Below are 15924 nucleotides of genomic sequence, written 5' to 3'. Positions count from 1 at the left end.
ATGATCAAATTTCATGGTGGAAACAGGACCGGACTCTATGATGAAAACCATTTAGTACTACAAGGTCAACTTTCACCCACAGGGACCGGCTAATGTCTTCTCTTGCTGTTCATCTACTAGCCAGCGAGGGGAGCTGTGATCATGTGATTATTTGTCTTTTTTTTCCCCTCACTTTTTTCAAGCCCAACCGAGCTTGTGAGAGTCACCTAATTGTGCACTTTGCTGACAGATACATTACGTTCCCGCACAAAAAAACAACAACAGAAAAGGAGAGCTGCAAAAAAAAAAACCCCGTCGAATTCTTTACGCCTGTGATTGCAGGGTGACGTGTTGCTATCCCCTATTGGACGAGAAGTACACTGTAAACCCGAATGCTCAAAATAATTAATTAGGATAAGTAGTGTAAACTTAAAAAGTTGTTAAAAGTTGTACTTACTTAAAAATGTTGAGTGTGAGTAGCATTTTCCTTCTTGTTAGGTTTATCAAACTTGTTATTTTAAATTAATATTAACTTGTTTGCAGATTATGTAACTGCTACTTAAAACAATTAACTCACAGTTACTTAAAAGTCAGTGGATTAAACATAATTGTGTCTTATTTTGAAAGAACAAATCAATGACTCAAATCAAGAATAAATTAAGAATTAATCAATTGCATTATAGATTTGTATTGTTATTATACTCTGTGTGTGTATGTATATATACATTCTTGCACGCACGCACGCACGCACGCACGCACACACACACACACACACACACACACACACACACACACACACACACACACACACGCGCACACGCGCACACGCGCACACACACGCACACACGCACACACACAGAGGAAGTGATTTTATTTTGTAGCATTTGCGTGCACTTCCTCTTCAGGAAGCAGACAGGAGGAGGAACATTTTTGACAAGTTTAATTCAATTATAATTTAAAAGTACATTTAACATAAACTCCAAACATTTATGATCTGATATACGCAAATATTTGAGTTTATGAACTCAAAAAATATGTGGCAACTGATTGCCTCACTTATTTTGAGTTCTGCTTACTTATTCGGGTTTACAGTGTCGGGAGCAATGTTAACAGCATGGGCAAAATCATGTAGAGCAGATTGTAGTGAAGGTCATAGGTCAACCGCATCCCTGCCCTGGCAACATTCCTTGTTGGTATTTTCAATTTTACATGTATTGGGTATTATGGTGTGTTACTGCTGTTACGTGCATCTATATGGTATTTATATGCAAAAAAAGCAAGTATCTTATCAAGTGATGTATGTTAAACCTAAGGTTAATCGTTTTCCATTTAAAGTGAATAAATGTATGATTAAAGGATGAATCAACAAAGTTTAGGATTTAAAATGTCATTAAAGAGTAATCCAATATAGATATGAGTTATGCAATGCCTTGAATTTAAAGAAGCGGACACTCATTTGCCTCATTATAGCACACTCGGCGGGTAGGTGCCTCGCTTAATGCCGCAAATCTTTTAAAATCATGTCGGCTTTCAAAACTCATTAGTCCCGTCTCACTCTGCTGGTCACACACGGGAGCCACGCTGCGCTGCATGGTTGACCCACAATCTGCAAAACATGCCTTTGAGTGTCCTTGTCCTTAGAACAGCAGCTTGGCAAACCTGCCTGAGATGGGAGGCTTAGTTCTCGTGTCCGAAAACTTCACCATTGGGTGTTTTTGCTTTTCACTGCACGCATGGACGTCAGCCCATATTTTGGCATTCAGGAGCTGCCCGAGCTTGCCATTATTAGCTCTGACAAGCCATTCGTTCCAATTACAATTAGCCTCCAAAATGTGAGCTAGTAAGCACGGCGAGTGTAAGTAAAATTGATTGTGTCTCACAGCCGCACTCTGCAACTGCCAAGTGATGAGCTCAGCAGCCGATAGATGTGCCTTATTTGCCACACACACACTTTACCTGTGCATGTTAATACTATGCAATGCTTAATGGTTGTTAACGAGTCCCATCGTTAGTGCACAGTATCATTGTGTGGCAAAATGGAAAGCTCTGTCTAATTCAGTGACCTATTTAAAGGACAGCAAACCCTATTTGGTAACGTTGCTAAAGTAAAAATAAGAACGATAATAAATATGGTGTATGAAAGAAAAAACATTATATGACCTCATTATCATCATTAATACATTTACATATTACTTTTACTTGAAGGGGATCTATGATGATTTCAATATTTTCCGACTTGTCTTAGATACTCGTTATTAAAAATGCTAAAGCATCAAATCATAAAGTTCATGCATTTAGGCGTGAGCTTGCATGCAGTTTTGTATGCCTATATTCACGTGGTTATGTGGTCTGACTACGTTGTGACTTCACTGCAAGGTGGAAGTCCTTATTTAGACATCAAGTCAAGCTCCTTCAGGCCGTGAGGATACACAAAACAGAAAATATTAGTTTAATTGTTTCATAAATACTGCTAAACTTCATAAATGCACTCTGTAACGATCGGAGAGTGTGCAGGTGTACCTAATGTTGTGACGGGATGAATCGATGTAATATTTATGAAGTTTATTTTCGACCGTCTCTAGAAAAAAAATGGGTGACGACTTCAAGATATATACTTAAAGAGTGTACATTTTCAAACTTCTAATTATGATACTTTTTTTTAAAGGTGGAGCGTGGTTTCATTTGCAAGGCTGGGAACGCTCCCAGAATCGAACATCTTGCAGACAGACTAAAGAACCTAGTTATAAAAGTGATTGTGTTACAGTTCAAACACCTGCCGCCTTTCACTCTGCACCTCGGGACACGCCCACGGGCGTTCCTCACTCTGCAATCAACACACCTGACGCTGATGAGTCTCCTGCCTTATTAAGCCAGCGTGTCCTGCATTCCAGTGCCAGAACGTAGCTCCTTGTACCTACACAGTAAGCCTTACACGTCTCTCGCTTCCTTGCTCATGCGCTTCCTCGCTCTTTGTGTTTCCCCTCCGTTGTGCTCCTCGTGTCTTGTCCTGTGTCGTCATCCAGCAGCCCTTCGTCATCCCCTGGTTTCGAGCTGTGTGTCTCGCCTCCCTGGATCCCCTCTGGACTCTCTGCTGCCTTCTTGGATCTCGACCTCACGCCTGCCCTCGGACAACGACGCCTCGCTCCAGCCCCTGACCTCCTGCCTGTCCCTGGACCTCCGAGGCTGCCATGCCTTTTCTGGACTTCCGCACCGATTTCAATACGCACCTTCAACACCACCTGGTAACACTCATATAATCGCCACACATAGTCACACCGTATACATTTGGTTTAATCGCACACTTCATTTACAAATATATATATTTCAATAAACACGCTGCAAGCTAACGACGTACCTGCCGCCGTGCCGTCTCCTTTTCCTACTGTACCGTTACAGATTGTTGAGCAAAATTTACACCAAAGCATAATATGTATTACTTAGACCTTAAGGAAGTGTGTTAAATGTAGATCAGAGCCATCATTGGTCCCTTTTCTAAGGCTTTGCAATATGTGTTAATCAATTTAGTGATTCAATGATAGGTGATTCAAAGGATTAAAGAGCCTTGAAAATGACAGCAGAACATTTTCAGTGAGTGAAGTGAAAAAAATAAGGAAAGAAGAAAGACACCTGTCGATAGTATACCATCAACCTTTGAAAAAAGAGATTTGAGTGGTAGACAGAGAGAAGATCAAAGATACGCTGCAGACATGTGGCACTCCAGCTAGAAGAAGTTAGAAAGCAGTAAATCCAACAGCGGCAGATTTTCCTTTACCTGGCGCAGGTTGCGGGTGACGCGGACATCGTGCCAGGCGTTGTCGTTGAACTTTCCGTTAACCGGCTCCACCAGGGCCTCGAAGGCCCCGGAGCCCAGATTGATGACCAGCCAGACGGCGCCGCTCTTCAGCGACAGATTGACATAGTCGGCTGACTTGCCCGTGTGCAGCATGAGGCCATTGCGCTGCAGCGTGCGGAAGGACAGTGTGATCTCGTCTGTGCTGCTCTGGATGGGCGTCAGTGACAGGTCGTAGCAGAAGAACTCGTTGCCCTTGAAGGTCGCTACGGACTCCTCTTTTCCTGTGAAGAGAACACCAAACCAGGGATAAGTGATCCTCAACAACTTTTTTTTACAGAACACTTTTTGCAACACAACAGACTCCACATGTAGTTCCACAGAAGTACTTGTGATGCTTGATTTGTAACGGCTGACTTTATGGTCCATCTATCTTCTCCCTTAGTTCCACTAGCCTACTAATTAAGTTTGATTAGTTTGGGGTGCTTTTAGCTCAGTTAAAGTCAACAACATGGGTCTCAAACCAAATACCCTGAGAACAGGATTCTTAAATGAGCTAGCAGGGCAACATGGGGATGGATACAGGACCAAACATCAAAAAACAAAAACTCACTCGGCAGCACGTTTTCTGATCAAATACTGCAAAAATTAAAGCAATTAGCTGCGGTATTGACTGCAGTGCAATAATACAACAAAATGTCTCAATCCGCACCCAAGTTTCACGCTACAAAATTACTTTCAGAAAATAAATCGCCAAATTATTCAGCAGCGTTTCATCTGTGAGACAAATTGATTTGCATCCGAGCAAAGAAGAATACAAGACAGACTACACCAGGGAAAGGGTGACGTGAGGTAACTACATAATGTTACATGGGGGGGCATAGGGGTCTAGGAAACCCAAACAAGTCTGACACACTCCAGACATCAAGAAGCAGCATGGGGAGGACAGTGACAAGTCAATGACAGGAGCCAGTGGGCATGGGGCGACATGTGGATGCCCTTTTACGTTGCATTTGCTTCCAATCTATTTGTCTTGATAGCGATCCAAATCAAATGTTTTTCTCTCAGCATGATCTGAAGTGACACTGGGCTTCCTCTGTTTGTTTGGCGCCCACAACCCCACCCTCCCATTTGGTGCCACCGCCTCTGCCTCCCTGCAGGGCCCTCAGGCAACATGCACCGAAATGAGAATAAACCACCAAGAGGCCAGCGTACAGGTGGCGGATCATCAAATCTGCTTCATCCTGAAGTTCCATTACAGAAAAATCACCTCCGAGACCTCGCTGGATTTCCCTAGCGGGGTTTCTCTGGGGTGGCTGTCCAAAGATGGCGGTGCAAGTCTCGGATAATTCCGCCACCATTTATTGTATTTATGCACTTTCAGGCAGGAAGGTTAAAGACAGGCCCACTAAAGAGAGCGATGACGATACCATTTCATCATCGACTGTAGAAGAAGACAAACACACAAACGACATGAGCGCATGCGGTCACATCCACGTCTTAAAATGGGCGAGATGGAGAAATATACATTTAAAGGCGCAATTTCTCCCGAAATTGACATTTTCAGCAATCTCAAGTGAAGTGTGAACTGACACAGAAAATAGTCATTAAAGGAGAAACCGAACAAGATGGAGGGGTGGCGGGGACGAAAAGAAAGCAATTCTCCCCCAAGAGAAGCTTTGTGGCAATGCATACGCAGGGAGCGTAAAAGCAGCCATTTTCAATTTTATATTAGCGACGTATGTTAACAGCGAGCGGGCAGTCGTTGCCTCTTTGAGCTGACTGCACACTTTCTCTGGTGTACGCCTTGTTAATAAACAGACACACAGCCCAAAAGGACAAGGCAAGAGTGGCTTGCTCAGATGTTATTTCCTCTGCCAAGGAAGGAAGTTGTGTCCTTCTGCACCTGTTTAACTGTTCAATAGTGAGCAGGATTATTGAATGTATAATTCATATTATAGATCAGAGGTCCCCAAAGCTTTTGACTCGGGGGGCCACATTGGGTTAAACAAATTAAGCCGTGTAACCAAATATTAACATTGCTGTATGTACAGCAGATTTGGTCACATTTTCAGTAGACCCAAACACGTATGTGCTCCAATCACTCTATCACAAAAAAATAAGAGTTGTAGAAATGATTGGAAACTCAAGACAGCCATGACATTATGTTCTTTACAAGTGTATGTAAACTTTTGATTGCGACTGTATGTATATATATATATATATATATATATATATATATATATATATATACACTTGTAAAGAACATAATGTCATGGCCTTCTTGAGTTTCCAATGATTTCTACAACTCTTATTTTTTAGAGTGATTGGAGCACTTTGTTGGTCACAAAAAACATTCATGTAGTTTGGTTCTATTATGAATTTATTATGGGTCTACTGAAAATGTGACCAAATATGCTGGGTCAAAAGTATACATACAGCAATGTTAATATTTGGTTACATGTCCCTTGGCAAGTTTCACTGCAATAAGGCGTTTTTGGTAACCATCCACAAGGTTCTGGCAAGTTTATGGTTGAATTGTTGACCACTCCTCTTGACAAAAATGGTGCAGTTCAGCTAAATTTGTTGGTTTTCTGACATGGACTTGTTTCTTCAGCATTGTCTACACGTTTAAGTCAGGACTTTGAGAAGGCCATTCTAAAACCTTAATTCTAGCCTGATTTAGCCATTCCTTTACCACTTTTGATGTGTGTTTGGGGTCATTGTCCTGTTGGAACACCCAACTGCGCCCAAGACCCAACCTCTGGGCTGATGATTTTAAGTTGTCCTGAAGAATTTGGAGGTAATCCTCCTTTTTCATTGTCTCATTTACTCTCTGTAAAGCACCAGTTCCATTGGCAGAAAAACAGGACCAGAGCATAATACTACCACCACCATGCTTGAAGGTAGGAATGGTGTTCGTGAGATTAAAGGCCTCATCTTTTATCCTCCAAACATATTGCTGGATAGTGTGGCCAAACAGCTCAATTTTGGTTTCATCTGACATCATATGGACAAAGATAAGACCTTCTGGAGGAAAGTTCTGTGGGCAGATCAAGAGAATGCCAAGAGTGTGCAAAGCAGTATATATATATATATATATACATATATATATATATATATATCAATGTTTTATAGTCATTTAACTTACACATACATACATACATATATACATACATATATATGTACACATATATACATACATATATGTATGTATATATATATATATATATATATATATATATATATATATATATATATATATATATGTGTGTGTGTGTGTGTGTGTGTGTGTGTGTGTGTGTGTGTGTGTGTGTGTGTGTAAGTTAAATGACTATAAAACATTGACGGTATATCATTCCCATTTTCAGCCTAACCCACAAAAATGTCGTATGAGCGATAACAATAATTTCAAAGCCACATGATTCAAAAAACACAAATGGGTACGCTAATAAGTGTTAAAATATTTAAATGAGTAACCCACAAAGGGTAAATTATAATAAAATTAAAAAAAAGGTAGGCATCACTTTAACTGTCACACAATGGCAACAATTACTCTCTGTCCACGCCTTTTCAGGTGTCTTTTTTATTCCTGTTTCTATCAAATCAGGTCTAATGATTGTCGCTGGAAGGAAGTCAGGACTTACATGCACGATGCATGAAGTAAAGTCTAAAGTGCTGTCAAAGTCTCTGTTAACGTCACAGTAAGCCCATGGATCAAACTACCCCATTTGAAATGGAGCCACCCATAAATAGCCTCTTTATTATCAATTCACGGTCTGCCGCTTGATTTCTGCACCTATAGTGAGACGCATGTTTGATGAGGAGTGTGGAGAATGCATTCAGGCAGAGTAATCTAACCAACAAAGACTGCGCTCCACTTCTTACTACTCAATACTTCAATATGTACTTCAATGTGTCAAGCATGTTGGAAATAAACAAAATCCACTCCTTAAAGCGGAAGCAAATGTACAATGGTGGCTTATTTCCCAGTTATCTGTGCTCATCTGATAGATTAAAAGTCATGCAACATGGAATCACAGAATACTCCAAAAATGAACAATCTCATGTCAACTACCAGTAGAGAACTCCACCAAGGAAGGCTTTGATCACGATGCACATTTAATTTTGACAAGAGTGAAATGGAGGCGAGGGAAAACACCTATTGTACGGACATGGAACTTTTGACCCACAAAAACATGCTGCATGGGTGCCTAAATGGAAGCACGCTCATCACCCACGGCAATACAAAAATGCAATACAATTATCGACTGGAGAAAAATGGTAACAAGAGGCGGCAATTCCTGAAGGATTTGCATGTGAATGCTCCAATGCTGAAGTTGAATTGAAATCCTGGAATTTCTTTTAGAATTGTTGAAGTAGAGCACACAATTCCCAAACAGGCTGAATATTTTGAAGTTGGAACAGTATGAATCAGATGAAAAATGTGGGAGTTGTGGAACTTTGAAAAATGTCCCCTTGATTTCAATGGGAATTTCCAAAAGTTTGGGGAATTTCGGGAAAAGCGGGAATTTTTTTGAAAATGGTAAAAAACTTGAATGGTCTGAATGAGTTGAAATGGTTGGTGTTGGAATTTTTCAAATTGATCGTGAAATGTTGAAGTAGTAACATGTGGAATTGAGAAATTTCAGGAAAACTGAATTTTTCCAGTTAAAAAAACAACTTCATTTTTTTTGTCCTGATTAAGAGGAATCATTTCACAGTAGAACGGTTGAAATGCACTGAAAATGTGGAAGGAATAGTCGTCAGAAAAAAGGGTGGAAATAGAGCTTTGGAAAAGCAGGAATTCTCAAAAATCCTGGAATTTTTTTGAACTTGGAAAAAGGGAAGTTTGAATTTCCAGAATGGTGGAATGTGTTGAAGTGGAATGGTTTGAATAAGTTGAAAAATGTGGAAATGGTGAAAGTTTGAAAAATGGCCAATTCATTTTGAATGGGAAAAATGTCCCGGAAAACCTGGAATTCTGGGAAATCTAGGAATTTTTGGAATTTGTCGCGATTCCTGAATAGGCTGAACAGTTTAAAGTTGGAACGGTTTGAATCGGGTGAAAAATGTGGAAGGTAGAGAGTTCCAAAATCTGGAGAAGAAGAATAATAAGAAAGTTGAATAACAATAAATAGATGCATTTTGGTGTCGAAAACAAAGGTGTGAATGCTTTGGAGCATTCACACAATGATGCAGCTTCCTTCGTTATGCCATAAATGCTGTAATTATAGCCAGGGGCCTTTATTCACCCAAACCGTAAGGAGGAATGGCCGTTAATTTGAAGCAGCCGATAATGAGAACAATGATAAACGGGCAAAACCATTCTATATAAAAAGTTCAGGTTGGAGTTTATGAATGAGAAGGTGAGGAAAACCTTGTTTTGACTACATTGTCATTTTCGAAAAAGAAGCAACAAAAGCATTGTTGCAATATCGGTAAAGAGCAAACGTTTTAGCCTGAATTAATAAGGGGACAGTTCATAACTTTGTAAAATAGTCTATGATTAATGTGTATTACAGGCATGATCTATGGCATTTTTTTCAACCAGTGTGCCGCGGCACACTAGTGTACCGTGAGAAATTATCTGGTGTGGCCGTGAGAGCTTATGTAATTTAACCTAATTGGGTAAAACTATTTTTTTGCAAACCAGTAAGTATAATCCGCAAATGTGCCGTTCTTGAGTGCCGGTGCTGTCGAGAGCTCAGCAGATTAACCGTGTAATACTATTCCATATCAGTAGGTGGCAGCAGGTAGCTAATTGCTTTGTAGATGCCGGGAACGACGACAATGGTTTGCAGGTAAAACACTATCTAATGCTTAAACGAAAAATAAACAAAAGGCGAGTGCCGCTAAGAAAAGGCATTGAAGCTTAGGAATGGCTATGCAAAACTAAAACTGAACTGGCTGCAAAGTAAACTAAAACAGAATGCTGGAAGACAGCAAAGACTTACAGCGTGTGAAGCAGACAGCGTCCACAAAGTACATTTGTAAATGACATGACAATCAACAACAAAATAGGAGGGCAAGACAAGAAATAAAACACAAAACACAGGAAAACACCAAAAACTCCAAATAAGTCACAGCATGATGTGACAGGTTGTGACAGTACACCTACTTTGAGACAAGAGCTATAGTGATGCATGGTTGGTTATGGTTTGAATTCCATATCAAACAATTGCGAGAACAACTTTTTACTGTCAATATCGGCTGCTGAGTTTCATTATTTTAATGATTTCTGCTGGTGGTGTGCCTCAGAATTTTTTCAATGAAAAAAATGTACCTCGGCTCTGAAAAGGTTGAAAAACACTGATCTATGGTACATCAATCCATCCATTTTCTATACTGCTTATCCTAATTAGGGTTGCCAGTAAGCTGGTGGCTAGCTGACTAGACTGAAACACAACAGTCGTTATTGAACACAAACATACACAAATCTATGGAAAAGCAGATGCTGCACATATAGGCTAGGGAAATGAACAATATGGCCCCATTCTTAGGTGGATCTTGCGTGAAAGATAGGGGGTGGGTCAATCATTTTACAATGCAGTCTGCTGAAAACGATGGAAAGTGCCACTCTACATAGCAACTGACGCTTTGGTCAAAGATGGAATTGCCGCAAAACACATTTGAAGATATTCAACAGGTAAACCGCAACAAAAAGGGCCATATGAATCCCTTTCCTACTGTGAAATCAAAACTGTGGAACTGTGCAATATAGAGATGGTGAAAAGGAGGTCACACTGCAAATTATTTGGTTTTAAAAGCTATTTACTTACCTTTAGTCATTGACTTTACATCATAATCAACATTTTAGCATGAGTAATTATATATTGTTTATTCTTGTTTAAAACTCTTAATTTTGAGGATGCTTAATTTAAGAATTGCAAGTTAAATAATGCTTGTTTTCAGAATACAATTGTTATTTCTAGCTAATAAAGTCCTGCTAATTTCTAGATATACAAATCTTTATTTAGGATCAGAATCAGAATCAGAATCAGATATACTTTATTAATCCCCAAGGGGAAATTACAATTTTCAGCACAATCCCATTCAAGATCAGACAAACATTACAGGGAGACAGAACAGGATCAAACATTACAAGGAGACAGAACAGGATCGCTGACGGGTCTGCCAACTTCCGGCGCCCCTTACAAAAAAAGGATGTATCATCAGGTAAAATTAACTCCACCGGGAAAACTCACAATCTCACAAAGTACATATTTTTAGTTTCTAGTCCAACTATCTAAACATGTCACAGTCCCCTGAATAGTATTTTTTCAAGAACTTGTTATTAGGCAAAAGATCTTCTGAGGAAAAAAATACTACTACTTTTAAGCATCACAAGTTTTTTATAAGACAGAAAACTTCACAAAACTAGTAAATATGGCTTGTTTTAATTGCTCATGTCTTATTTCAAGAAATCTTCCCAAGATTTTGATTTGTACCATTGGCAACTTATTACAAGTTGTTTTTGGTCGTACACGTTACTTTTGCTTGTAATGAGCAAGAATTCTGCCAATGGAACAAGTCAATTTTTTTTGGGTAAGATTTTTTGAAATAAGATATTAGCAATTAAAACGTATTAGTGATTCTTACTTGTATTGTGGAATTGTGTGTCTTATAGAGTAACAAACTTGTGACGCTCATAAGTATTATTATTTTTATCATAAGATCTATTGCCTAAAAACACATTCTTATGTCTCGCTAAAAAATTACTATTTGAGGACATTGTGAGTTTTTGAATGGCGCTTCACAGACATATCATTTCACTAGATTTTAGTATTTTCTCCCAGAATCTAGTGTTCTTGTCCTATATTTTGTCAGCACTTTATTGCAGTGCATTTATTCAATCAAATCTGACTAACTTAAAGTAAGCAGTGTGCCATGATGTCACATGACAGTTATTGGTTTCTTGTATTGTTATATATATATATATATATATATATATATATATATATATATATATATATATATATATATTATTATACTATATTCTTATTTTTGTTTCCACTTCCCGTTTGCCACCACTTCTTTAGTCTGAGCGCTGACTCCTCACCTGTCCATTTTTGGTAATTAGGACACCGTTGGTTGCCAATCGGGCAGCTTCTGAAGCTCATCATTCTGTTGATCATTGTGCTTTTTGCTTTGTAGCTTGTCATGCTGCAAAGCTTTTCCTATTCTTCCCATCCATGTCTTGTTCCTTTTTGTGCACTACCCTGCAGCACTATTTTGTAGTTTCCTTAGTAAAAGGGGTTTTAGTTGCACTTCTGCATCCTAGGGTACAGACCAACAATGGTCAACGTAGACCGTGACAGAGGGCATGTTGCAAGGGTTCAGGAAGACAAAGTGACTGACGGATTTGCAATCACGACAAAGAGGGTCAGCCAGATAAGATGGAGAGACAACATGTGTTTGTATGCACTAGTAACATGGACAAGCAGAGCAAGAAACAGAGGTGACTGGAAAGCACCGACAGCGGCATCCGACCTAAGGATGGATATTGCCCTAATTGATTATTGGATAAATGGTAGACATTAGAATAGAAGCTATTGCTGGTGGTTTCAGTGACTCCAAATCCCACATCTCTTTGACACTATGCAGTAGATGTAAGGCCCTGTGATGAAGCACTTGAATTAATTACTAAAAGTGATGTTAACACAGCATTCTGAGGCTTTATTCAAAGCCATGACTAAGTGCGGTGGCGGATGTCATGCAGTTTAAGAGCCCTCAGCATATAAGGGCTCTTCATTGGATTCTGTGTTATTTTTTTTTGTCCCTTCTTTTGTTTTTCCTCCTCCACCTTCAAATATTGCTGCAGGTCAGATTTTGGAGAGTCTGGCTTAATTTAATCGTGGGACTGACAGCATTTGAAGGTATTTCCAAACAATTGGTAAAAACAGCAACCCCAAAATTTGCATACTAAATGTGTTTTTCATTGACCGTTTGAATTGGGTTTTAAAACAACGCCGTCATAATGCTGAGGTGTGTTCTGCGATGTCTGGTTGCATGGCCGGGCTTTGACCTTCTAACCACAATGCTCGCCACTTTTCCCACAGGCTTAGCTCTTTGAATTTTAATGACAAACCTCACTCTTGGGTGGAAGAGCAGAACACTTGATGCCGCTAAAACAGTTGCCTTTAATTATCTGTCGCCTTGGAAACCATCCATTTTGTAAGCACAATATCACGCACCATGGCAGTGCTAGTGACCCTGCAGCTATTTCTCTCTCTCCCTCCAGGTGTTCCATCTCATCTCATCCTTCTCCTTAATCTTTTTTTTTTGTGTTCTTGTGATACCTCCGTATCTCTCTCACACGTCCTTGTAGATGTCTCTCACCCCTGAGTTTTGTTCTGCCTCAGCATGCCACAGGTTGATTATCATTCAACATCACTGCAGACTGTAGGCAACAATGATATTTTTTTAAATATTGTATCATGTCAGAATCAGAATTGGCCAAGTATATTTAACACACAAGGAATTTGTCTTGGTAGACTGTGGTCTCTTTGTTCAAGGTATAGGAAATAAATAAAAACCCAACAATGTGTTATGTTATGGTCAGTGTGAACAGTTTTTTGAGGGAAGAATAAACTGAAGTGCAACACTTTAAACAAGACCGTTACTAACAAGAAGCACTTGTTGACCTGAACAAGTAAAAATAGAATGTAACAGGAGGTGGAAAACATTGCCAATAGGGGACCTTGACACTGTGTCTGGCAACTTTCAAAACTACTACACAAACAAGTCAATTTTGCAATATATAAAATGCAGGACTGCGGGTATCCGACAAGCCTTTTTTAGTGGCTGATTTTATTTTTTATTTTTTTTCAATGCTGGTACCCAGTGCAGTGTGAATTAGATGAGATTAGTTTATTTCAAAGTGGACAATGCAATGGTTTAAAAAGTCATAATTTGCCATAAGGCTAGTTTTCATCTGTAGTCTCCTGGCCATAATGTAAAAAAGCAGTACAATTACAATTTAAAAGAAAAAGAAAAGAAAGAGTGAAAAAGAAAAAAAGCACACAATACATATACAATATGAGTTGAGTTGTACTTGTATAGCGCTTTTCTACCTTCAAGGTACTCAAAGCGCTTTGACACTACTTCCACATTTACCCATTCACACACACATTCACACACTGATGGAGGGAGCTGCCATACAATATGATAAAAAAAAATTACAACATCACAACATAACCTTTATCTTAGCATCAAAACAGGTTAATCTTTTAGTGCTGGCAGCTGTAAGCGTTGATAAGCCACATTTTTATTTTTTTTGTGAAGGCCTTGTAAGTTGTGACCAGTTTAACCTCCTCAGGTACTGAGTTCCACACATTTGCGCTCCTTACTGACCAGGCCGACTTACTGAAAGTGCTCCTGCGCAGAGGAATATAACAGTCACCTCTGACAGAGCCTCGAGTGACACGCTCACGGCTGCTTCTTTGGCTGATGAACTCTGCCAGAGGATCTGCAGCAATTCATGCAGTACTTTATAGGTCACTTTTAAGTCTGCAAATGTGTGAAGACTGTCCCTATTTAAAATACTGTATTTTTTTTAGAATGGCACAGTGATGATAGTGCCTAGGTTTTTAAAAAAAATCCATAACCTTAATTGCTTGTTTGTACAAGATTTCCAATGTTTTTTTTATTTATTTTTTTATTCTGACCAGCCCAGGGGTCGGCAACATTTACCACTCAAAGAGCCATTTTGACCCGTTTCACAAATTAAAGAAAACAATGGGAGCCACAAAACTCTTTTGAAATTTACAATGAAATAACACTGCATACATAGCTTTTTTTTTGCTTTGTGCTATGTATAAGCCAGGGGTCTCAGACACGCGGCCCGTGAGACGTTCTTTTGCGGCCCGTGAGACGCTATTTTGCGGCCCGCACCTTAATATGAAACATCACACATCACCCCCACCCCCCCTCTGTGCGTCGGTTGAGGTGGGCGGGTTTGGTGGTAGCGGGGGTGTATAATGTAGCCCGGAAGAGTTAGGGATGCATGGGATTCTGGGTATTTGTTCTGTTGTGTTTATGTTGTGTTATGGTGCGGATGTTCTCCCAAAATATGTTTGTCATTCTTGTTTGGTGTGGGTTCACATTGTGGCGCATATTAGTAAGAGTGTTAAAGTTGTTTAAATCGCCACCCTCAGTGTAACATGTATGGCTGTTGACCAAGTATGCCTTGCAGTCACTTACGTGTGTAGGCAAAAACCCCATACAACGTGTGGCTGGGCCGCCACGCAGATAGTATGGTGAAAAAGGCTGACGCGACGACAGGTTGTAAAGGACGCTAAAGGCAGTGCAATCACGGCACGCCCTCACTATTGTTGTCCTGGTAAAAATCGGAGAATGATTACCCCGGGAGATTATCGGGAGAGGCACTGAAATTCGGAAGTTTCCCGGAAAAATCGGGGGGTTCGGCAAGTAAGCAGCTGAGCCGCATCAGAGTGATTAACAGAGGTGTGGACTCGAGTCACATGACTTGGACTCGAGTCAGACTCGAGTCATGAATTTGATGACTTTAGACTCGACTTGACAAAATGTAAAGAGACTTGCAACTCGACTTAGACTTTAACATCAATGACTTGTGACTTCACTTGGACTTGAGCCTTTTGACTTGACATGACTTGACATGACTTGCCACTTTCCCCAAAATCCAAAGCTTAAAAAGTTATTTGGGAGCGCTCCGTATTTTTAATTTTCTTCGTCTGTCTATCAGCGTGTTATTCCTGTCAGCTGGTGTGCTGTCAGTACAACAGCCAATCAAATTAGAACTACGTTGTTTTCATCACACAGCATTCATCCAATCAAATTGCAGGACAACCAATGAACAAGAGTTGGTCCAACAACGTGCCAGTGATAAACAATTATGTTAAAGTTGGTTTCGTTCGGGTATAAAAACTACGACTTGGTCAACAAAAAACGAATTGCCGTATGCAAATCACGCAGTTCGAATATTACACACGGAGACGCAACAACTTCCAACTTCGTTCGACATTTGAAGTTGCACAAAGAAGGGTAAGTTTTGAATGTAAGATAACGTTTATTGGCTAAGTAACGTGACTTTTATTTGCTGTGTAGTTAAATCAGTGAGGCTGCAAACTCACTGCTAACGTTATAACCATAGACATCTTATAAGTAGACGC

General features: G+C 39.8%; 1 protein-coding gene across 7 annotated transcripts in view; it reads right to left on the bottom strand.

Annotated features, from left to right (window-relative positions):
- The window catches only part of LOC133606397 (neurexin-2-like), an 873942-nt gene that overhangs the window by 471464 nt on the left and 386554 nt on the right, over positions 1–15924 (bottom strand). For all 7 annotated transcript variants that reach the window (XM_061960335.2, XM_061960334.2, XM_061960329.2 and 4 more), the window contains one exon: positions 3752–4053. In XM_061960335.2, coding sequence (XP_061816319.1) covers positions 3752–4053 — 302 coding nt within the window. The remainder of the gene's footprint in view (positions 1–3751; positions 4054–15924) is intronic.

The sequence above is a fragment of the Nerophis lumbriciformis genome, linkage group LG05, assembly GCF_033978685.3.
Source record: "Nerophis lumbriciformis linkage group LG05, RoL_Nlum_v2.1, whole genome shotgun sequence".
In the NCBI taxonomy this organism is placed as follows: Eukaryota; Metazoa; Chordata; class Actinopteri; order Syngnathiformes; family Syngnathidae; genus Nerophis; species Nerophis lumbriciformis.
The sequence above is the reverse complement of the archived record's forward strand: the minus strand, read 5'-3'. Positions and strand labels throughout refer to the sequence as shown.